At 45.9% G+C, this 24,480-nt stretch overlaps 1 protein-coding gene across 1 annotated transcript in view; it reads left to right on the top strand.

Moving 5' to 3' along the window:
* The first annotated feature begins 2,240 nt into the window (after positions 1-2,240).
* The window catches only part of FAM133B (family with sequence similarity 133 member B), a 48,269-nt gene continuing 26,029 nt past the window's right edge, over positions 2,241-24,480 (top strand). Inside the window, exons 1-4 of the mRNA XM_082257469.1 lie at positions 2,241-2,343; positions 9,481-9,578; positions 19,482-19,560; positions 23,915-23,989. Coding sequence (XP_082113595.1) covers positions 2,320-2,343; positions 9,481-9,578; positions 19,482-19,560; positions 23,915-23,989 — 276 coding nt within the window. The 5' untranslated portion in view covers positions 2,241-2,319. The remainder of the gene's footprint in view (positions 2,344-9,480; positions 9,579-19,481; positions 19,561-23,914; positions 23,990-24,480) is intronic.

The following is a 24,480-nucleotide window of genomic DNA, read 5'->3' as shown; positions in this document are numbered from 1 at the left end:
CCCCTGTTAGGCACACCTCCCAACTTTTTGAGATGGAAATGATGGACACCTATTAGCAAAAGTATGTAAACATAGGACACACCCCCTGCCTTTGCTGACTGCCAGCAGTACATATACTGTGGCAGGTCAGCCCTTGGCACCCCAGATGTTTTGGAACTACATTTTCCATAATGCTCTACTACACTGCCGAGTGCATGAGCATCATGGGTAATGTTTTTTCAAAACATCTGGGGTGCCAAGGTTCGCCATCACTGCCCTAGGGAAACATCGCCCCTGGTGTTAACCCCTTCTCTGCCAGTGTCATTATAACAGTAACAGTGCATATTTTTAGCACTGATTACTGTAGTAATGTCACTGGTCCCCCCCAAAAGTGTCAAAAATGTCAGTTAGGGGTCCGATCTGTCCGCCGCAATGTTGCAGTCCCGCTAAAAATCACAGATCGCCGCCATTACTAGTAAAATAAATAAATAAATAAAAATGACATAAATCTTTCCCGTAGTTTGTACACAAGATAACTTTTGCGAGAACCAATCAATATACACTTATTGAGATTTTTTTCCAAAAATATGTAGCAGCATACAAATTGGCCTAAAATGATGAAAAAATTAGATTTTTTAAATATTTTTTTATTGGGAATGTTATATAGCAGAAATTTAAAAAATATTGTTTTTTTTTTGTTTCAGAATTGTTGCTATTTTTTTGTTTATAGCGCAAAAAATAAAAATCGCAGAGGTGATCAAATACCACCAAAAGAAAGCTCTATTTTTGGGGAAAATTATTTTTGGGTACAGCGTCGCACGAATGTGCAATTGTCAGTTAAAGTAATGCAGTGCAATGACCGCTGAGCATGAGAGAGAAAAATCAGAGGATATTTTGTCCGATTTCCGTCAAGTGTGTACGAGCCTTAACTCTATCCAAAATAAAGCACAAAGTTTTGCCTATAGATCTACCTGAACCAAGAGAGATGAGTCTCTGATGACGTAAACCAGGTTTTAGTTCTACATTAACCACTTGCCGACCAGTCACTGGGACTGTACTGCGGCAAAGTGTCTCGTTCCCGTCCAGCGATGTAGACCTACGTCGCTGGACTCCTCCCCTTGTGGGCGGCGCTCACTCGCCACCGGAGGCTCGCTCCTGCTGTGTTCAGTCACAGCGGGAGTCGGGCCAGGGGAGGAGCAGCGGCGATCACCGCCGCTCTTCCCCGATCGCCGGGGAATCGAGTTTGGAGATCCGCCCACTTGTGTAAACAGAGCGGCGGATCTCCTAAGTGACAAACAGTGACAGATTGCAGGGTTCAGCATAGCTGAACCTGCGATCTGTCCCTGTGTCACTCAGTCACCTCCCCCCACACATGTTAGTAAGCACCAGGCATACATTAACCCCTCCCTCTCCAATAAAATTAACCCCTTCCCTGCCAGTGTCATTTTTACAGTAACAGTGCATATGTATAGCACTGATTACTGCAGTAATGTCACTGGTACCCCCAAAAGTGTCAAAAATGTCAGTCAAGCCGCAATGTCGCAGTCCCGCAAAAAAAACGCAGATCGCCGCCATTACTCGTTAAAAAAAAAACACCAAAAACAACAGAAATCTTTCCCTTAGTTAGTAAACGCAATAACTTTTTTCGCAAACCAATCAAAATACACTTATTGTGATTTTTTTTTTTTTACCAAATATAGGTAGCAGAAAACAAATTGGCCAAAAATGTAAAAAGATTTTGATTTTTACATTTTTTTGGGGGGGGGGGATTTCATATAAAAATATTATTTTTTCAAAATTTACGCTCTTTTTTTGTTTATAGCGCAAAAAGTAAAAATCGCACAGGTGATCAAATACTGTTTCTGTTTGTGGGAAAAAAAGGACGTAAATTTCGTTTGGGTACGGCGTCGCACGACCGCGCAATTGTCAGTTTAATTCGCGCAGTGCCAAATCGCAAAAAGTGGCCCAGACGTAAGACAGCAAAATCCTCCGGTGGTAAAGTGGTTAAGCAAACCTCTCTATAGACTTTCTTTCCTGCCTGAACAAACACTTCATATATTTCCATTTATTTATTTGTGTTTCTCAGTTACAGAAACCAAATAGAATTCATTTAGCTGAAGTCAGCCCACCCAAGATGAACTCTGATTGGTTGCAATAGGTCCCAGGTATTCACTCATCTATGTCCCTGCAGGCGGCGCGCTGGGCTTCCCTCCAGCAGGGGGAGCGCTCAGCTCTGGCGCCGCTCTTTCCCAGCACTCCTCTCTATAGTGTGTGTTCACTATGTGAGGCCGCTGGAGGATTCTTCCCGGTGGGAGTGCGACCGAGAGAGCGCAGTGCATCATGGGGAAGCGCGACAACCGAGTGGTGAGTACAGATCCCGGGGGGTGGTCGGGGAATGTATATTGTATATATGGAGCCCGGTGATAGAGAGGAGACTGTGCTGTACATTGCTAAGTGTCCTCTATCACCTCCGTTATCCGTCACCATGGTGATAGCGACCTGATGAAGGGTCACTAGGGGGGGAGATCTGTACACTTCAATCAGACGTCATCCTGGTGCTATAGATGAGACAGTCCCTGTCTGTCCAGGACCAATACACATCATACATTACTAGTTATAGATGAGACAGTCCCTGTCTGTCTGGGACCGTATGTATGTATGTAATGTATGTATGTATGTATTGTATGTATGTATGTATGTATGTATGTATGTATGTTTAGGGTCGTTGTCCTGCTGGAAGGTGAACCTCCTCCCCAGTCTCTAGTCTTTTGCAGACTCTAACAGGTTTTCTCCTAAGATTGTCCTGTGTTTGGCTCCATCCATCTTCCCATCAACTCTGAGCAGCTTCCCTGTCCCTGCTGAAGAAAAGCATCCCCATAACATGATGCTGTCACCACCATGTTTCACAGTGGGGATGGTGTGTTCCGGGTGATGTGCAGTGTTAGGCTGGCCATACATTATACAATTTTTCTGTACAATTTTCTTGAAATTTACCTTCAACTATGTAGTACAAAGGCCGGCCTAATTAAATACAAGTGAAAGTGTTGTTTAGCTTTGTGGTAAATCTAACAGAAAAGTGTACAAGGAATTGAACATGTATGGCCAGCCTTAGTTTTCCACCACACATAGAATTTTGCTTTTAGGCTAAAAAGTTTGAAGCGTTTGTTACCCTAAAAGAAAAAACTGATTCTGTTCCCTTAACCACTTAAGCCCCGGAAGATTTTATTTTCCCTTCTCCTGTACCGTGCCCCCCAGCCCTGCATTCTCCTGTACCATGCCCCCCAGCCCTGCATTCTCCTGTACCATGCCCGCCACCCTGCATTCTCCTGTACTATGCCCGCAGCCCTGCATTCTCCTTTACCATGCCCCCCAGCCCTGCATTCTCCTGTACTATGCCCGCAGCCCTGCATTCTCCTGTACCATGCCCGCAGCCCTGCATTCTCCTTTACCATGCCCCCCAGCCCTGCATTCTCCTTTACCATGCCCCCCAGCCCTGCATTCTCCTGTACAATGCCAGCCACCCTGCATTCTCCTGTACAATGCCAGCCACCCTGCATTCTCCTGTACAATGCCAGCCACCCTGCATTCTCCTGTACAATGCCAGCCACCCTGCATTCTCCTGTACTATGCCCGCCACCCTGCATTCTCCTGTACTATGCCCGCAGCCCTGCATTCTCCTTTACCATGCCCGCAGCCCTGCATTCTCCTGTACCATGCCCCCCAGCCCTGCATTCTCCTGTACCATGCCCCCCAGCCCTGCATTCTCCTGTACCATGCCCCCCAGCCCTGCATTCTCCTGTACCATGCCCCCCAGCCCTGCATTCTCCTGTACCATGCCCCCCAGCCCTGCATTCTCCTGTACCATGCCCCCCAGCCCTGCATTCTCCTGCGCCGTGCCCGCAGCCCTGCACTCTCCTTTACCGTTCCCGCAGCCCTGCATTCTCCTGTACCGTGCCCCCCAGCCCTGCATTCTCCTGTACCGTGCCCCCCAGCCCTGCATTCTCCTGTACCGTGCCCCCCAGCCCTGCATTCTCCTGTACCGTGCCCCCCAGCCCTGCATTCTCCTGTACCGTGCCCCCCAGCCCTGCATTCTCCTGTACCGTGCCCCCCAGCCCTGCATTCTCCTGTACCGTGCCCCCCAGCCCTGCATTCTCCTGTACCGTGCCCCCCAGCCCTGCATTCTCCTGTACCGTGCCCGCAGCCCTGCATTCTCCTGTACCGTGCCCCCCAGCCCTGCATTCTCCTGTACCGTGCCCGCAGCCCGGCATTCTCCTGTACCGTGCCCGCAGCCCTGCACTCTCCTTTACCGTTCCCGCAGCCCTGCATTCTCCTGTGCTGTGCCTGCAGCCCCTGCGGTTGGGTCCAGTAGCTGCTGCATTTCCCACCCTAGGCTTATACTCGAGTCAATAATTTTTCCCATTTTTTTGTGGTAAAATTAGGGGCCTCGGCTTATATTCGGGTCGGCTTATACTCGAGTATATACTTATTTACGTTTTTGGTTGTAACATAAAATGTGGAACATTTCAAGGGGTATGAATAATTTTCCAAGGCACTGTACAGCTATCAGGCTGATGAGTGTGTATCTATATGAAGGCAGCCAATCTGATAGAGGCAGGGTTCCCTATGTCAGAGATGCCCCCCTAATGACTCATGGAGGAGTAATAATGAAACCGCAGGAGAGGAAGAGGAAGTACAGAACCACAGAATGAATGGAGCAGGGAAATTCTTGTACTGCTGGTGCTCAGGTACATCTTCCTCTCCAGCAAGGAGAATAGTGATCAGCACAGTAGTGACATCTCCAAATCTCCCGAGATTAGCAGTCACTTACACTGCAGATATACAGTTATGGGGCTCCCGGTACCCTCACTAGGCTAAAAATAGGGCATGTTTTCAATCCATTCACAGGGGACTGATTGTGATCATATAAATTATGATTTACATTTTACTAATAGATGGACTCGAGCTGTAGAAATATTATTGGATCCAGTGATCTTTATCATTACCTGGGAAGATGTTCTTTTACTAGCACTGGCTGGAGACTACATGTTCTATCCACCATTTGCCCACACAGTGCAGGTCACCTACGTGTTATTCTAGTTTAGACCGTATATAAGATTGGCATTATGAAGAATATTGCACAAAATACCTTTTCTCAAAGTGGTTGTATACCCACTTTATTAACTTTTACCTATAGGAAAACCTTTAAAAGGCTTACCTATAGGTACCGTAAATATCTCCTAAACTTGCATTGTTTAAGAGATATTTACATTGAATGCAGCCATAGAAGTAATGAGCGCATGCGCTCTGAAGAAATGGCCGTCTGTGCAGTCTCTTTATAGCCCTGTGCCGTGAACGGCGGCTTCCGCGCGCATGCATGGGATTGACGTCACGTGGCTCTGTCCAGTAATACAGCCTGAGTCCGCAGACCCGCAAAGGAAGACTGGCGAAGATGGATGCGGCCGCCAGCGGGGACAGCGAGGGCTTTGTTTGCAGGTAAGTGTCACATAATGTGCTAGTATGCGATGCATACTAGCACATTATGCATTTACTTTACAGGGAGGAAAAAATATGGAAGGGTTTTCTTCCTCTTTAATTAAACCCAGGTAAGCCTGACATTACAGCGTGGTCCCCCTTGAGTTGATGTACTTTATGCTCGGATGATAATCCTGTTTGTGTCAGCCGTTGCATGCCTTGTGAGCCTTGCTAAGGAGAAGCGAATAAATCTTTAATGTGCATCCTAAAGTTTGCAGTCTATCGTCATGGGCCGGCGTTTCCTGGTGACGAGGTCCCTCTGGGTCACACATTGTGTGCGCCAACGCCCGGCTTCTCTATGGAGGGTACACAATAGATGAGGACACAAACATTCCTGTCTGAGAATTAGTTGTGGGTTTTTGCTTGTTCTATGTAAATTACTCACAATAAAGGTTATGTGAATGTATGTTTTGTGCTCTGCGTTCGTCTCCAAGCTTTTTTTTGGGGGTCACTGTTGTGCTTTAGTGGATCGGTGTTAAAAGGCACAGTCCATTTTTTTTTTTTTTTTTCAGAAATGTAATGAATGCACCCACTTCAATAAAATAAGTATTGAGCTTTTATTACATTTTTGCATTGAAGCCCCTGGATCATTGGAATTGTGATCAGTGCATTGTTTACTTTCTAACCCCAGGTTTGTACGGAGGGGTGACACTTCTACAGGAAGTACTAAAGAGGAGCTCCAGTCTATTTTGTGTTTATTAAAGGTCAGCAGCTACAAAAACTGTAGCTGCTGACTTTTAATATACAGACACTTACCTGTCCCAGGATCCAGAGCTGTGCTCTCCCGAGTCATTCCTTCCCTTGGTCTTTTGTCCCTGGCGCTGACATCTTAAGTGTGGGCACAGCGCTGTGACAGCTTGCGGCTTTGTGAATGGTCCTGCAGTCGTCTCGGAAACTGTCACATGTCCCAAAAGACTGGAGGGAGGGGAAAAGGAGGCGATCCAAGCGGAAGTTAGAGCCCAGATACCTGCAAAACCAGGTACCCCCCCCCCCTCAAAAAAATTTTGTTTGGTGAAAAGGAGGGGGGAGGGAAGCCTTAAAGAGGAAGTCAAGTCTTCCCTTTTTTTTCTTCCCTGCAAAGTAAATGCATCGCATACTAGCACATTATGTGACACTTGCCTCCAAACAAAGCCCTCGTTGTCCCCGCTGGAGGCCGCATCCATCTTCAGCCGTCTTCCTTCCTGGTCTGCAGACTCCAGCTATGCTACTGGACGGAGCTGCGTGACGTCACTCTCGCACATGTGCACGGGAGCCGCCGGTCACGGCACAGGGCTCTGAAGAAACGGCACGGGCAGCAAGTTTCTTTAGTGCACATGCACCGATGACATCATCGGCTGCATGATAGTAAATATCTCCCAAACAGTGCAAATTTAGGAGATATTTACAGTACCTATAGGTATTAACCGGTTGCCGACCGCCGCAAGTACATATACTGCGGCGGTCAGCCCCGGCCAGGCAAAGTGACGTATATATACGTCACTAGCCTGTCAGTTGCTTGTGAGCCAATAGCGGGCAAGCGCACGCCCGCCCCTGCTCGTTCGCTGGGAAGTCCGTGCGTGTGACCGGCGGACCCGATGTCCGCCGGTCACTCGCGATCGTCCTCCGTGAAGGGAGAAAGGCAGGTGGCTAATGTAAACAAGCCCCCTGTCATTCTCCCCTGTGTAGGAATGGTGATCATACGGTTCTACTATGTAGGACCGTTGATCACTTTTCCTACACTAGTAGCCATGTCCAATCACAGTTAGAAGCACTCCCCTAGAGACACACTTAACCCCTCCTTCCCCAATAAAGTTAACCCCTTCCCTCCCAGTGTCATTTTTACAGTAACAGTACATATGTATAGCACTAAGTGTCAAAAATGTCAGTCAAGGGTCCGATCTGTCCGCCGCAATGTCGCAGTCCCGCAAAAAAAAATCGCAGATCGCCGCCATTACGCGTTAAAAAAAACCCACCAAAAATGACAGAAATCTTTCCCTTAGTAAACGCAATAACTTTTGCGCAAACCAATCAAAATACGCTTTTTGCAATTATTTTTATTTATTTATTTTTTTACCAAACCTATGTAGCAGAAAACAAATTGGCCAAAAATGTTAAAAAATTTTTTCATTTTTACATGTTTTTTTTGGGAATTTCATATATAAAAATGTGAAAAATATTATTTTTGCAAAATGTACGCTCTTTTTTTGTTTATAGCGCAAAAAGTAAAAATCGCACAGGTGATCAAATACCACCAAAAGAAAGCTCTGTTTGTGGGGAAAAAAGGACGTCAAATTAGTTTAGGTACAGCGTCGCACGACCGCGCAATTGTCCGTTAAAGTCACGCAGTGCCGAATCGCAAAAAAAGGCCCTGGTCAGGAAGGGGGTAAAATCTTCCGGGGCTTAAGTGGTTAAAAAGGTATAAGAGTAGGTTTACAAGCACTTTAAAGTATAACTAAAGGTAAAACTTTTGTTTTAGTTTTGGATAGATTGGAGAGGGATTAGAATGCTTGTCAGTTTTTATTGCTGTCTGTGTCCCGGTTAAGGAGATTTATTTTGATGTTCTGTGTACCATTATCATTGAAAGTAAAAAAAAAAAAAAAAATTTGGGTTCTCCCCAAAAAAGGGAAATCTTCCAATGGGGACACTAGTTCTGGTGACCTGGGGTTCCCCAAAGAATTCCCCTAATGTGCAGGGATTTCCTCTCACTTCCTGTTTGTCTATGGGACAGGAAGTGAAGGGAAATCTCTGCAGTGTGACACAGATGGTGGAACAAAAAATCTGACCAGGGGTTATAGCCCTCCTTTGCGCTACCAAAAGTGAAAAAACAAGTTTTGCCTTTAGTTCTATTTTAAAGCAGAACTTCCCAGTTTTAGGTGGAGCTCCGCTTTAGACTACCAGTGCTGTGACTTCTCTTGCATTTTATTGTAACTCTACTGTCTTCCCCCTTATATTGTAAAGCTCTGCTTGAACTGTTGATGCCAAATAAATCCTGTACAATAATAAAAATAATACTAAATCTTGCTGCTTTTGTATAAACTAAGTTCCGGTTCACACTGCAGCGGCACGACTTCGGGGGCGACCTGTGAAGTCGCATGCACCGCGACTTGCACGGACTTCATAAAATGAATGTCTATGCAAGTCGCTCAGAGGTCGCCCCGAAGTAGTACAGGACCCTTTTTCTAAGTCGGAGCGACTTGTGTCGCTCCTATTAGAACGGGTCCTGTACCGAACAATGGGAGCGCGACGGACGCGTCAGACTGACAAGTCGCGGTCCAAGTCGGATCAGTGTGAACCGGCACTAAAGCCCACATGAACAAAGCCTTGGGCAGACAGATGCTCTCTGGATCAGCAATCTACAGTGTTATACTTATTTGTCATTGTCATCAGGACCTAAAATGAGGGAAAATCCAAAATGTGAAGTTGTGGCTAGATCAGCAAGAGAAATTCTAATGGTGAAACATTCTGATGACGGCTGTCTAAAGCCTTGTGCATGCTAGTAGTTTTTTTTTTTTTTTTTTTTCGTTCAACCCAGCAGGGCTGAAGGAAAAAAACTGACAGCTCAGAGGGAGCTGCTGTACTAACTATCCAATGTTAGTACAGCAATCTCCCCTGCTGTCCCAGCCATTGTCTGAGAGCGCTGATCGGGAGCCCATTGGTAGACCTCTTTCGGTCATGCCCCTTCGACAATAGCCCGACTTCTATCAGACCGCCTGCAGTACACACGGGCCGAATGTCGGCTGGTTTATATTGAACTGGCCGATGCCACCTGACATTTGGCCAATGTGTTCTAGGCTTTAGGGGGGTTTCCACACTTCGGAGAGACTTTCTTTCACCTCCTGTTGTGTCTACAGGTTGGGATGTGGAGGGGAATCTCCACAGTGGAGTACAGACAAAAGACAAAAGTTTTGGCTTTAGATAAACTTAGTTTTGTTTCATAAGAGATTCTAGTTTGCATCTATGATTTTTATTTTTTATTTTTCCTTTTTCTAGGCATATATGAACCCTATAGCTATGGCCAGATCCAGGGGCCCCGTAGCTTCAGGTGGACCAACCATTCAGGATTATTTAAGCAGGCCAAGACCTACCTGGTGAGTTACGCTCGCTTATAGCAATAAAGCTGAATTTCAGTGAGATTGTATAAACCAAATTAATGCCATTTATGTAAAAAAATCATTCAATGTATTTTTTTTTAAAGTTTATTAATTTTCACATTATATCAAAAATATATATATATATATTATTCATAAGAACAAAATAAAAAAACTTACATTTTTCCCCTGGATCCCACCTCTTCCTTAAAGTGGAGTTCCACCCGAAATGTATACTTGCCTCCATCTTCTCGCTCCCGGTCACCTGAAAAACAAAACGATAATCGCAATTTTTTTTTTTTTTTTTTTCACTTGCCTTTTAGAGAAAATATACTCCCCTTACTTCCTTCTTCCTCCCCTCGACGGCCACGGCGATTCGTCACTTCCTGGCTTTTGCAATGATTCCTGGGAGCTGAACGTCATCGCTCCCAGGAATCAATGCGCCTGCACCGGCCCCGACGTCAGTTCCGGGGTGCGCGCGTCATTCCCTTCTAAACAGCTTCTGGGCGTGCCGCGCGCGACCCGGAAGTGACGTCGGGGCCGGTGCAGTGCATCGTGGGACCGAAGAGGACGCGGAAGAGGATCGCGCTGGCTTCAGGCTGCCCACACCTGAGATGGCAGCGCTGGACAAGACAATTTCAAGGTAAGTATTTCTCCTGAAAGCTAAGTGCAACCTGGGACAGATCAGAGGCTAGCCATTGTGGATTGTGTTAGCCCTGACTGTCCCGGGGGTATTTTTATAAAAAAATGTATAACCAGGGTGGAACTCCGCTTTAACCTAGCGAAGCCTCCGGTTTTTTTTTCCCCCATTCTACCACCTATCCTCATTTTAAGCACCTTAATTAAGCGTATCTCTTTGTACACTAAGAGCCGATCCACACTAGCGCGACTTGTCAGGCGACTTGTCAGCCTGACAAGTCGCGGTCGATTGACCGCTACAGGACCCGTTCTAATAGGAGCTACACAAGTCGCTCCGACTTAGAAAAAGGGTCCTGTACTACTTCGGGGCGACCTCGGAGCGACTTGCATAGACATTCATTATGTGAAGTCCCTGCAAGTCGCTCCGAAGTCGTGGTGCGTGGTAATGCACAAGTCGCCCCCGAAGTAGTACAGAGTCGTGTCGCCCCAGTGTGAACCGACTCTTAAACTCTCTCCACCCTTTCCAGATATTGACACATTTTCCTGTTTATTTTCTCCCATGTGATACAGTTCTTCTATGTTGTAAATACTTTCTATCTTTCTGACACAGTCTCTTAATGTTGGGCTTTCTGGTACCTGCCAAAATTTTGGGTTTAGGTATTTTGCTGCATTTATAAATGGGGTATCACTGTCTTTTTATATTTCTTTATTGTAAGTTTGGTGCTATGAAAAAAATGGGTTTCAAGGTTTTTATACTACTTGCTCCCGTTATTTCCTGGGTCAGTTTTTTAACTTTCTGCCAAAAATTTTGTAATTTAAATGTACCGTATATACTCAAGTATAAGCTGAGTTTTTCAGCATGTTTTTTCATGCTGAAAATGCACCCCTCAGCTTATACTCGAGTCACTGGCTAGAGTGTCTTTTTAAAAATGGCGCCGCTCGGCGCCGACGTGTCACTGTGCATGTGCCGCATGCCCGGGAATATTTTCCGAGCATCGGCGGCGCATTTGCGGTGACGTATTGGCGGCACGATTTTTAAATCGAAGACGTCGCCTCACGGACAGGTAAGTGAGACTCCTCCGCAGCCCCTGTATTTCCTAATGCAGTGCTGCGGGCATGGTACAGGACATTCCCCTGTACCATGCCCGCAGCACTGCATCTCCTGTACCATGCCTGTGCTTACTGTGCCATGCCTGTGCTTACTGTGCCATTGCCTGTACCATGGCCTGTGCCATTGCCTGTACCATGGCCTGTGCCATTGCCTGTACCATGGCCTGTGCCATTGCCTGTACCATGGCCTGTGCCATTGCCTGTACCATGGCCTGTGCCATGGCCTGTGCCATCTCCTGCACCATGCCCGCAGACCCTGTTTTGGGTCTTGTGGTGGTCCAGTTGGGTCCAGTAGCTGCTGCATTTCCCACCCTAGGCTTCTACTCGAGTCAATAAGTTTTCCCACTTTTTTTGTGGTAAAAGTAGGGGTCTTGGCTTATATTTGGGTCGGCTTATACTCGAGTATATACGGTATTTTAAATGCAACTAGTATAACTACCTGAATGGGATGCCGGGGCCGCGGGGAGAAGAGAACCAAGGCTTCCTCCGGCCGCATCGCTGGACCGTGGGACAGGTGAGGATGTGTTTATTAAAAGTCAGCAGATACACTTTTTTATAGCTGCTGACTTTTAATAAACTCAAAAGCCAGTGGAACTCCGCTTTAATTTCAGCTCGTTGTAATCCATTGCTGTGCAGTAGTTAGACTGAAAGATGGGAGAAGAGCACTAAAGACCAAAAAGGTGTTCTGCATTTATCTTCTGTATATTAACAAGCAGCATGCTGGAGGAGGGAGCAGAGAGATGACCTCATCAGTCTGTGACTCCTCTGTTTCACTGTCCAGTCATGAAACTGGTGCCAGGAGGAGAACTAGATGAGTTTCCTAACTGGACAGAAATGCTAATTCCTTGGCAGGTAAACAAGTGCCCTAATTGTTTTTGTTTTTTTCCTGTGTAGTAGCCAGGGTTGCACCAATACTGTTTTTTCATCGGCGAGTAAGAGTACCGATACTTTCAGGTCAAGTACTTGCCAATACCAAGTACCGATACTTTGTTGTGCGATTTGCATCAAAACAAAATGGCCGCGAATCGCACTGCAAAGAATCGCATGCGATTTGAACAGGAATACGGTGCGATTTTCCCCCACCGCTCCTGTGTGTGTGTGTGTGTGTGTGTGTGTGTGTATGTGTGTGTGTGTATATAGAAAGAGAAGCGCCATCTAGTGGGCAGTTTATTAAAAATGTTATAACTCGCATTAAAGAGGTTGTAAACCCATACATTTTTTTTTTTTTTTTTTTTTTTTTTTCTTTTCAACCTGAAAGAGAAACACATAATGAGCTAGTATGCATCGCATACTAGCTCATTATGAAATACTTACCTTAGAACGAGCCCCCGCCGTGCCGCCCGCTTACCTGTATGACGGGCGACATGTTCAGTTGCCCGTCTTCCGGGATCACGGCATCCGGCCATCTGATTGGCCTGGAGCCGCGGTGACGTCACTTTCGCGCACGCGCGTGGGAGCCGACGGTCACGGCACGGGGCTCTGAAGGAACGGCACCTGTGGCCGTTCCTTCAGAGCGCATGCGCCAGTGATGTCACTGGCTGAATGTAAGGTAAATATCTCCTAAACAGTACATGTTTAGGAGATATTTACAGTACCTATAGGTAAAAGTTGCAGAGGAGGGTTTACTTCCTCTTTAAGTTTGTATAAACGCACCAGACTCCAGTACAGTGAAAAAAAACAAACCTCTTGAATGCATCCGAAAACATATCAGAAACGCTGTGGAGCACATCAAAAGTGCGCATGCAGAAACTCATCCGGAATGGATCTGGAGGATGTTTTTGTGGTGTGAACGGGCACCAAGGCAGAATTAGAGCCAGTTCACGCCATAGAAACGCAGTCTGAATGCATGCTATTTTTAATGCGTTTTGGTGCATTTTTTTCCCCTCTCTTTACCTTAAATGACGTGTTTTTTGTGCGTTTAGGTGTCTTCCAGTAGTTCAGTGCAGAAAAATGCAGCATGTTCTACTTTTTTTCTGGAATGCACAGGAACTGACCGCACTGGTGAACTATGCCATTGAAAACCATATAACCTACTATCCATGCGTTTGATGCAGAAAAAAATGCACTGGACTGCATGTGGTATGAACCGGCCCTTAAAGCAGTTGTATCCTCAAACAAAAAAAAAAAAACGAACCCTGCAGGACAAAGGCATAATGAGCTAGTATGCATCGCATACAAGCTCCTTATGAAATACTTACCTTAGAACGAAGCCCGGACACCGCTGAGGCAGCTGACATCTTCCTTCGGCGGCTCTGGCGCTGTGAGTGGCCGGAGCCACAATGACGTCACTTTCCAGCAAGGAGCTCTGAAGGTCCACCGGAGGGGCTGCATGCAGGGCGAATATCTCCTAAACCGTGGAACTAAACCCATTAATTTTATGGTTTAAAAAATTTGTTACATTCCTGGAATGCCGGGATTGCTAACGGTCACATTTGTTTGGGTCCTCAACCAAACTGTAGCACCATCAAATGGCTGACCTGATCACATGTGCAGCACTATGGCAGTTGCAGATCAAACGTAAGCAGCTTCCATGGCTGTAAAGGATAGGAGTGTTTAATTCTGCTCTAACCACTTGCCGCAAAATCGCGTACTACATCGGAGACTAGGGATGCACCGAATGTTCGGCAACCGAAATTATTCGGCCGAAAATAGCAAAAAAAGCACTTTCGGTGTTCGGCCGAATAAGTAAAAAGGCCGAATAAATTTGTGCCGAACAATGACGTTTTTAATGACGCGGATGGTGGGTCGGTAAGCCCAGATTGCGGGTCCCCGACCGGCGACCCGCCATCCCCGAGCATCACTGTAAACATAGCCGGAGGCACTACAGGAAGCAGAGCGGATGCTTTCTGTATAGCCGCTTAGCGCCGGCTTCTGTCACAGGCGGAGTGATTCCAAATGTACTCCGCCTCCGCCTGTGACAGGGCACAGGAGCCATACAGCAAACATCGACTCTGCAAATGGGAGGGAGGTAAGTAGAGACATGAGCGGACAGAGACACGAGAGGACAAGAGAGAGAGAGAGAGTGAGAGGACAAGAGAGAGAGAGAGTGAGAGGACAAGAGAGAGAGAGACGTGAGAGGACAAGAGAGAGAGAGACGTGAGAGGACAAGAGAGAGAGAGACGTGAGAGGACAAGAGAGAGAGAGACGTGAGAGGACAAGAGAGAGAGAGACGTGAGAGGACAAGAGAGAGAGAGACGTGAGAGGACAAGAGAGAGAGAGACGTGAGAGGACAAGAGAGAGAGAGACGTGAGAGGACAAGAGAGAGAGAGACGTGAGAGGACAAGAGAGAGAGAGACGTGAGAGGACAAGAGAGAGAGAGACGTGAGAGGACAAGAGAGAGAGAGACGTGAGAGGACAAGAGAGAGAGAGACGTGAGAGGACAAGAGAGAGAGAGACGTGAGAGGACAAGAGAGAGAGAGACGTGAGAGGACAAGAGAGAGAGAGACGTGAGAGGACAAGAGAGAGAGAGACGTGAGAGGACAAGAGAGAGAGAGACGTGAGAGGACAAGAGAGAGAGAGACGTGAGAGGACAAGAGAGAGAGAGACGTGAGAGGACAAGAGAGAGAGAGACGTGAGAGGACAAGAGAGAGAGAGAGACGTGAGAGGACAAGAGAGAGAGAGAGACGTGAGAGGACAAGAGAGAGAGAGAGACGTGAGAGAGGACAAGAGAGAGAGAGACGTGAGAGAGGACAAGAGAGAGAGAGAGTGAGAGAGGACAAGAGAGAGAGAGAGTGAGAGAGGACAAGAGAGAGAGAGAGTGAGAGAGGACAAGAGAGAGAGAGAGTGAGAGAGGACAAGAGAGAGAGAGAGTGAGAGAGGACAAGAGAGAGAGAGAGTGAGAGAGGACAAGAGAGAGAGAGAGTGAGAGAGGACAAGAGAGAGAGAGAGTGAGAGAGGACAAGAGAGAGAGAGAGTGAGAGAGGACAAGAGAGAGAGAGAGTGAGAGAGGACAAGAGAGTGAGAGAGGACAAGAGAGAGTGAGAGAGGACAAGAGAGAGAGAGAGTGAGAGAGGACAAGAGAGAGTGAGAGTGAGAGAGGACAAGAGAGAGTGAGAGAGTGAGAGGACAAGAGAGAGTGAGAGGACAAGAGAGAGAGAGTGAGAGGACAAGAGAGAGAGAGAGAGTGAGAGGACGAGAGAGAGAGAGAGTGAGAGGACAAGAGAGAGGACAAAAAATTGGCAAAATAAATGGAAAAAATGCGAAACACCGCGTTCGGTATTCGGCCTTTGGCCAAGCATTTCATTATTATTCGGCTTCGGCCAAGAATTTCATTTCGGTGCATCCCTATCGGAGACCCGTTCAAAGCAGATTCCAGCTTTGTTCTTGTCTCAAGCCAGCTAGCGGACAGGACAGCTGGTCGCTTGGGTCTCCACCAGGAGACCCGAGTGGTGAGCCAGCACGTCTGCTAGCTGGCTGTAGACCCGGACAAAGATGGAATCTGCTTTGATTGGGTCTCTGATGTAGTAACCCAGAAGAAATGTCACTTCCTGTTTACTGGAGTCTTAATCACTTGGGGACTGCCCCACGCAAATATACTGCGACAGGGCGGCCCTCCTGTGCGAACCGACATACCTGTACATAGGCGGGGGCTCTGGGACCCACTGATCATTCGTAGGAGAGGCAGAACGGCGGTCTGCCAGAGAGGAAGATGCAGATCCTGTGTTTCTGCTAAGCAGGAACACTGATCTCTGTCTTCCCCAGTTAAGCCACCCTCCCACACAGTTAGAAAGCTCTCCCTAGGTTCACACTTAACCCTATGATTGCCCTGATGTTAACCACTTCTCTGCCAGCATCATTAGCACTGATCTCTGAATTGGTGTCACTGGTCCACAAAAAGTGTCACTTATGCCCCGTACACACGTGCAGATTATCTGAAGACTTTTGTCTGCAGACTTACCAAAACCATATAATATGAGGTCAAACCTAAACACTTTCAATTTGTATGCAATCCGGCAGGCCCATGCACTACATAGAAAAGGTAAGTCTGCAGACAAAAGTCTTCAGATAATCTGCACGTGTGTACAGGGCATTAGTGTCAGATTTGTCCGTCGCAATGTAGCAGTTCCGCTAAAGATCGCTGCCATTACTATTAAAAAAAAAAAAAAAAATTCCGTAAATCTATCTAATAGTACAATAACTTGCACAAACCAATATACGCTTATTGGGATTTATTTTATCACAAATATGTAGCAGAAAACATATTGGCCTAAACTGATGAAGAAATTGGATTTTTTTTTTGGATATGTTTTATAGCATAAAGAAAAAAAAATTTTTTTTTTTTTTCTTTTTTGTCAAAATTGTCACTTTTTTTGTTTATAGCGCAAAAAATAAATAAACCCAAAGGTAATCAAATACCACCAAAAGAAAGCTCCAAGTTCGGGGAAAAAGGACATGCATTTCATTAATGCAGTGCTGTGTCACAAAAAAAGGCCTGGTCATTAGGGGGTAAAACCTTTCGGGGGTGACGTGGTTAAAGGCGCCAGTTTTAAAAATGTGACAGTATTCAAAAATACAGATATTGGCATTTTGAATGCTTTCAAGTGCAGAGGGAGGGGTTTGGGGTCTTATAGACCCCAGATCCCTCCATAAAGAGTACCTGTAACATGCCTGTTACTGTTTACATTGCTTGTAATGAATGTGATCCACAAAAAAAAAAAAAATTAGACAGTGTAAAAAGAAAAAAAAAAAAATTAAAGCACCCCATCCTGCCGTGCTCGCATGCAGAAGCGAACACATACGTAGGTCGCACCCCCAAATGTAAACAGTATTCAAACCCAAAGTGAGGTAGCGCTGCAGTCGTTAGAGAGCAATAATTCTAGTGCAGGACCTCCTCTGTAACTCTACACAGGTGACCTGTAAAAGTTTTTAAAGCATCGCTTATGCAGATTAGCTACTGAAGTTTGTCCCCCATTCCACCTCTTTCACATTATAGGAAAAAATTGGGCTAACTTTACTGTTTTTTTTTTTTTTTTTTTTCAAAAAAAATTGCAATTGCAAGAATGCTGCGCAAATACAGTGTGACCTAAAGTTTTGCAACGATCACAATTTTATTCTCTAGGGTCTCTGTTAAATAAAAAAAAATATATATATAATATAATATAATAAATGTTGGGGGGTTCAAAGTAATTTCTAGCAAAAAGTACAGATTTTTAACTTGTAATTAAAAGGCCTGGCCTTCAAGTGGTTAAGGGTGTCAGCAGATCGGCTTCTACAAACTGGACCGTGCCTAAAAATGAGCATGTGCACAGCAGGGTGAAACTGTGTTACTGGTTTTTAAACAATATAGGGGCACTTCTTAATTGTTTATATAGCTATACCTGCAAAATGTACCCAGCCTAAAGTAATCCAGCAGGACTTCATTTTCTAACTAAATCTCCACATTAAATTGATGGGTTTAGTTCCGCTTTATGATTTACTGCTGCTCAGAGGCTTTGGGCTTCAGCAAAATAGCAGCCTCCAGCAAAAAGAAACCGGAACAATGCTGGACGCGATTTACAGCACACACTAATTTTGGCAGCATAATTATTAATGTGGAATATATGTTCCTTGCTAAAGAACATTATTTTTATCAGATTGTTATGGGTAAAGTTCCATTTTAAGGATGTACAGAGGTATAGACGTGGTTAAAGCAGCGTTAAGCCAATCCCCAATCCGATGCTATTCTGAGCTCTTATAAGCACATAGTCATTGGTAATGCAATCTTTTTACCTTGCCTCAGTCCTCCTATCTTATTTTGTTTCTCCCATTTGTCTAGTGAATTAGCTGAAAAACATTTTTTTTTTTTTTTTTTTTAACTTTTGTTTCTGTTGACAGTCCTACTAAGCCAGGGGTGGGGAACCTTTTTTCTGCCAAGGGCCATTTGGATTTTTGTAACATCATTCGGGAGCCGTACAAAATGTATGCATAAATGTAATAGGCATTGCTTTGCGACAAAAAACGCTGTAAAAAATTGCGTGACTTTGAGGTCACAAAAGTGTGAAAGGGGCCTTCAGTAATCAAGGTATAGCGTGCCCCCTTTCAATGCAGAGTGACCACAGCGTGCCCCCTTTCAATGCAGAGTGACCACAGCGTGCCCCCTTTCAATGCAGAGTGACCACAGCGTGCCCCCTTTCAATGCAGAGTGACCACAGCGTGCCCCCTTTCAATGCAGAGTGACCACAGCGTGCCCCCTTTCAATGCAGAGTGACCACAGCGTGCCCCCTTTCAATGCAGAGTGACCACAGCGTGCCCCCTTTCAATGCAGAGTGACCACAGCGTGCCCCCTTTCAATGCAGAGTGACCACAGCGTGCCCCCTTTCAATGCAGAGCGACCACAGCGTGCCCCATTTCAATGCAGAGTGACCACAGCGTGCCCCCTTTCAATGCAGAAAGCCAGTGCACTTACCTGCAGCGGCGGCTTCTCTTCGAGTCCTCCCGCCTCCTCCTCGACCAATGGCATGAGTTCACATTTCGGCCAATCAGGAAGCGGGTCTCGGACCAGGAGGAGGATCCGTGTGACAATAGCAAATTTTCATTCGCTATTGTCACACAAATGGGTGGACATCGGCTCCTTCTGACAGCTACACAGGCTCAGCGGCACGGGGGGGGGGGGCAGCGGACGCAACGATTGTGCGGGCCGCAGGTTCCCCACCCCTGTATTAAGCAAACTGGATTTAAGTGTTTTTCTATTAAATAAGTTTAAGTGGAAATCCGATTTAATTTTAACTAAGCCTAAATCTACTCCCACCCCCATTCGAAGCCTATTCTATCTACCCTGTAAAGACAAGATGCCTATACTTACCTATTCTAAAGCTGCTCCAGTCCGGTCACATAATCGGGTCACAGCGCCAGCTTCATCGTAGAGGAGGGACAGCTGACAACGGCCACCCCATAGTAAGCCTAAGAGTGACATCATCACCCAGCTCCGCAGCCGTTGTTGCCTCTCCTCTATACTGAAGCTGGCACTGGAACCTGATCATGTGACCGGACTGAAGCGACTTCATAATAGGTGAGTATACAGATCTTTTCTTTTACAGAGTAAAAAAGGGTGGGAGTAGGTTTAGGCTTGGTTAGAATTTGACTGGAATTACATTTTAATGATACGGAATGCTGACTACTTACATGAATGGTAATGTGGTATAATGAATAACTACAACCTTTTTATATCTTCCACAGGGAGGAAGTGAAAGAACAGCTAGAAAAGAAGAAGAAAGGGTCCAGGGCGCTGGCTGAGTTTGAGGAAAAGATGAATAAAGTGTGCTTTTGTTCTTTTTTTTACCTTTCCCTGTTAATCAGACAATGAAATTTAAATCTATATGTCTGTGTGACTTGCATCTCAAAAATGAACCTCAAAAAGATTTGAGGTTCCAACATAAGGTGCAGAATACTGCAAAAAAAAAAAAAAAAAAACACCCACCAACATCTTGGTGCCATGCCCTTTTCTCAAGGATGTAGTGAGCTCCTGACTTCCTCTAGAGAGCTGACAACACAAATGCCTTTGCTGCACTGAAATCCCAAGCAGGGACTGTGTTCTCCACTGCTGGCATCAGCACCTCTTCCCTGCCTTATCTCCATATTGCAGTCAATTATACCAATGTTGGGGAATGTTACTGTGATCACTGACATTAAAGCTGGGGATTTTTACTGTATCTGCATCCCCAATCTACTATTAAGGTCACTGACACCAATTCTGATGGTTTGTTATGGTCAGTGACATCAGTGTTTTGGATTGTCAGTGACCTCATTGCTGGGGCTTCTTATTGCATCCACTGACACCAATGCTGGGGGTTCTTATTGCGTCCGCTGACACCAATGCTGGGGGTTCTTATTGCGTTTGCTGGCACAAATGCTCGGGGTTCTTATTGTGTTCGCTGGCACCAATGCTGGGGGTTGTCATTGCGTTCGCTGACACCAGTGCTGGGGGTTCTTATTGCGTTCGCTGGCACCAATGCTGGGGGTTCTCATTGCTTCTACTGACACCAATGCTGGGGGTTCTTATTGCATCCACTGACACCAATGCTGGGGGTTCTTATTGCATCCACTGACACCAATGCTGGGGGTTCTTATTGAATCTGCTGACACCAGTGCTGGGGGTTCTTATTGAATCCGCTGACACCAGTGCTGAGGGTTCTTATTGCATTCACTGACACCAATGCTTGGGGTTCTTATTGAATCCACTGACACCATTGCTGAGGGTTATTTTTTTCCCACTTTCTCTTCAGTGTGCATTGCAATAAAAAAATATAAAGAATTGAAATGTCTTGGTGTTGGGATGCTTTATCGCCCATGCATTATGAATGGACATCCTGCTAACTTAATGCAATGCACTTTGACACATAAAAAGATGCCACTGCTGTGCGGCCCTCTGGAAATGTTGGGAGCTGTACATTAGTCCCTCTATAATTTTCAAGTTCACCACCACTGCTATAGAGGGCAAGAGAGAGGTAAAGGTTATTATCGATATTAAACCCAAAAGTGTAATATATTGCAGCTTACCAGTCATTGGATGTGGGTGGCTGCATTCGTTTTTTTTATTTTTCTGCATTTTTTTTTCCTCTATTTTCACTGGGTGATCTGGCCAGTAACACATCTTTTATTAGAGTGCCTCCACTCTGGATAAACCAGCACAGGTGGCACCTTTTGGACAGCAACATTGTCAGTCTGGGGGGAGGGGAGCGTTGGATGTACTAGCCGATTTAGATACACTAACAAATTGAAGCCAAAGTCCTGCTAACACTGTGTAATCAGTTACATAATCAGTTACAGCAGTTTTTGCTCCTTTTTGGGATAAAGATTTTACATCAATAAATAAAAGCTGATCATTGCAAGCGCCCTTGTCGTAGTTTAATGGTTTGTCTCATCCCTGTAACTACAAGAGAGCTTGTTCTGTTAAAGACTTACTGGCTGGATCACCAGATGAAAATAGAAGAAAGCAATAAATGGAAAACAAATGCAGCCATCACATATCTTAAAAATGGTAAACTGCAAAATAATGTTTGCTTTTGGGTTTAATACCGCTTTAAACTGCTTGTATGTGAGCTAAATTACCGGCTAAAACGCTTGCTTGTACTGTTGATGCATACAGGTCTGCAACATAACACAAATGAGTGGCCATATGTCAAACAAATGTCCAAGGTCCACTTACCAACCAGTCTACAGAAAACCAAATGGACCTGTCTAACAATATGTGTTCAGAACAGGGGTTTAGTCTGCACACATTTGCAAATACATGCGTAAGCTACGGGCACCCCAGTATTTTCTGTAGTTCGAACTCTAACTTCTGAGAGTCTCTACAGTGGAAGCACATGCATTATAATGGATAGGCAGAGGACAGGTGAGCCAGAATGGAGCCCACCCCTCCTTAAAGGTACAGGGGCACACTGGACACCCAGAGCATAGCACTATGGCAGCAAAGATGTCAGTGCGTTGTCTGACCTATACATTTAACCACTTAAGCCCCGGAGGATTTGGCTGCTAAAAGACCAGGGGGTATTTTGCGATTCGGCACTGCGTGACTTTAATGAACAATTGCACGGTCGTGCGACGCTGTACCTAAACGAATTTGACGTCCTTTTTTTCCCACAAACAGAGCTTTCTTTTGGTGGTATTTGATCACCTGTGCGATTTTTTTTTTTTTTTTTTTTTTTTTTTTTTTTTTTTTTTTTTTTTTTTTTTTTTTTTTTTTTTTTGATCATGCGCTATAAACAAAAAAAGAGCGTCAATTTTGCAAAAATAACAATATTTTTCACATTTTTTTTTATATGAAATTCCCCAAAAAAATGTAAAAATCAAAATTTTTTTAACATTTTCGGCCAATTTGTTTTATGCTACATATGTTTGGTAAAAAAAATCACAAAAAGCGTATTTTTATTGGCTTGCGCAAAAGTTATCACGTTTACTAACAAAGGGAAAGATTTTTGTCATTTTTGTTGTGTTTTTTTTTTTTTTTTTTTTTTTTTTGCGACATTGCGGCGGACCGATCGCACTCTTGACTGACATTTTTGACACTTTTGGGGTTACCAGTGACATTTCTACAGTAATCAGTGCTATACATATGCACTGTTACTGTAAAAATACACTGGTAGTGAAGGGGTTAACTTTATTTGAGAGGGAGGGGCTATGTGTGTCCCTAGGGGCGTGATTCTTACTGTGATTGGCTGTGGCTTGAGCTGTAGGAACACTGATCAACGGTCCTACATTGTAGAACCGTGTGATCAGTGTTTCTGCACCGGGGAGAATGACAGGTGGCTTGTTTACATAAGCCGCCTGACTTTCTCCCTCTCCCCCGACGATCGCCAAGTGACCGGCGGGGTCGGTGACCGCGCCTCCGGCGGCGCGCGCTCGCTTCCCAGAGCCTCACAGGCTAGCGACGTAGACCTACGTCGCTCTGCCTGTGAGGGGCTGACTGCCGCAGTAAATATACTGTGAGCAGTCGGCAAGCGGTTAAAGCACAAACAAGTGGCCACTGCCCCCACCTATAACTGGTCTTTGCAGCAAGGAGCACTGGAAGGGCGACATGTCAAACAAAACCAAACCAGTTTGCAAAGACCAATTATAGGTGGGGGCAGTGGCCACTTGTTTGTACTTTGAATATTGGTCAGGAAATGCACTGACACCTTTGCTGCCATAGTGCTATGCGCTGGGTGTTCAGTGTGCCCCTGTACCTTTTTTAAGGAGTGGGTGGGCTCCTTCCAGGCTCACCTGCCTCTGCCTATCCATTATAATGCATGTGCTTCCAATGTGGTGGTTGTCAGAAGTTAAGAGTTAGGCCCCTTTCACACAGGCGGATCCGTTCAGATCCGAACGATCGCGGTTGTCAGTCGGCAATCGGAGCCTCCTGCCCCATGCATCGGAGTCCCCGCTGCCAAGTGGGGGTGGGGGCGGGAGCATGCCGGCGGCGGCGCGCCCTCGCCCCCTAGCTGCAGGCGCATGACCGACGTAGGTCTACGCTAGTTTGCGTAGGAGGGCCAACCTGCCGCAGTAAATGGGCGGTCAGGAAGAGGTTATAGTGGTTGTAAGCCTTCTGGGCTTTTTTTTTTTTAAAAAAATAAAAAAATAACAAACATGCCTAAACTCACCTGCTCTGTGCAATAGTTTTGCACAGAGCAGCCCCGATCCTCTATTTCTGGAGTCCCTCGCCAGCAGTCCAAGCCCCTCCTCTCCATCGAGTCACTCCACAGAAAGACACTTACCCTGGGGGGCATCCGTGCCGGCTCGCGCCCAAGTCCCACTGCTTCGACCTTTGACACACAGCGGCCCCCTGCTCCCGTGTCACAGGGTTTGATTGACAGCAGCAGGAGCAAATGCCTCCAGCTCCTATCAATTTGTCCAATGAGGAGAGAGACAGCGGCTGGAGGCGCTGTGGTGCACATCGCTGGATCAGGCTCAGGTAAGAAAACGGGGGGGGGGGGTCTGGGAGGGAGTTTCAGCACAGAAGGTTTTTCACCTTAATGCATTAATGTTAAAAAAAACCTTTTATAGTTTTAGAACCACTTTAATAATTCAAATGGTTTTTATACCTAGCAGTGATCATTCTATGTAATACTATTATTTCCTGTGGCTCTGTACAAAAAAGGAAAGTTCGATGTTTTATTTTTGTATTGTTTCAGAGTTGGAAAAAGGAGCTTGATAAGCACAGAGAGAAGGTCATTTCTGGCAACGATGGTTCTTCAAAGAGGAAAGAGGTACTAGAGTATTTTTGTTATTCTACATTCCTTCATTTAAACTTAAAGCGGAGTTCCGGCCTCGGGGGTCAATTTGAGCTAAAAATCCCCCCCAGGACAGTCATGGCTAGTACATTCCACAATGGATAGCCTCTGAACTGTCCCGGGTCGCACTTACCTGTAAGAAGAAATACTTACCTTGAAAATTTCTTCTCCAGCGCTGCCATCTCAGGTGTGGGCAGCTGAAGCCGCAGCGTCCCTCTTCGTGACGTCTGAGTCCCACAATGCACTGCACCGGCCCCGCTCGTCACTTCCGGGGCATGCCCAGAAGCTGTTTAGCAGGGAATGACGGGCCTGCACTGGAATTGACGAGCACGGTCGGTGCAGGCACATTGATTCCTGGGAGCGATGACGTTCAGCTCCCAGGAGTCATCGCAAACCGGAAGTGATGGCGCGGGCCGCGGCCGCAGCGGGAGGAAGTGGAAGGAAGGTGAGTATATTTTCTTCTATAA

Source organism: Pelophylax lessonae, assembly GCF_965119305.1.
Source record: "Pelophylax lessonae genome assembly, chromosome: 5".
Classification (NCBI taxonomy): Eukaryota; Metazoa; Chordata; class Amphibia; order Anura; family Ranidae; genus Pelophylax; species Pelophylax lessonae.
This window is presented reverse-complemented; position numbering and strand designations above follow the sequence as displayed.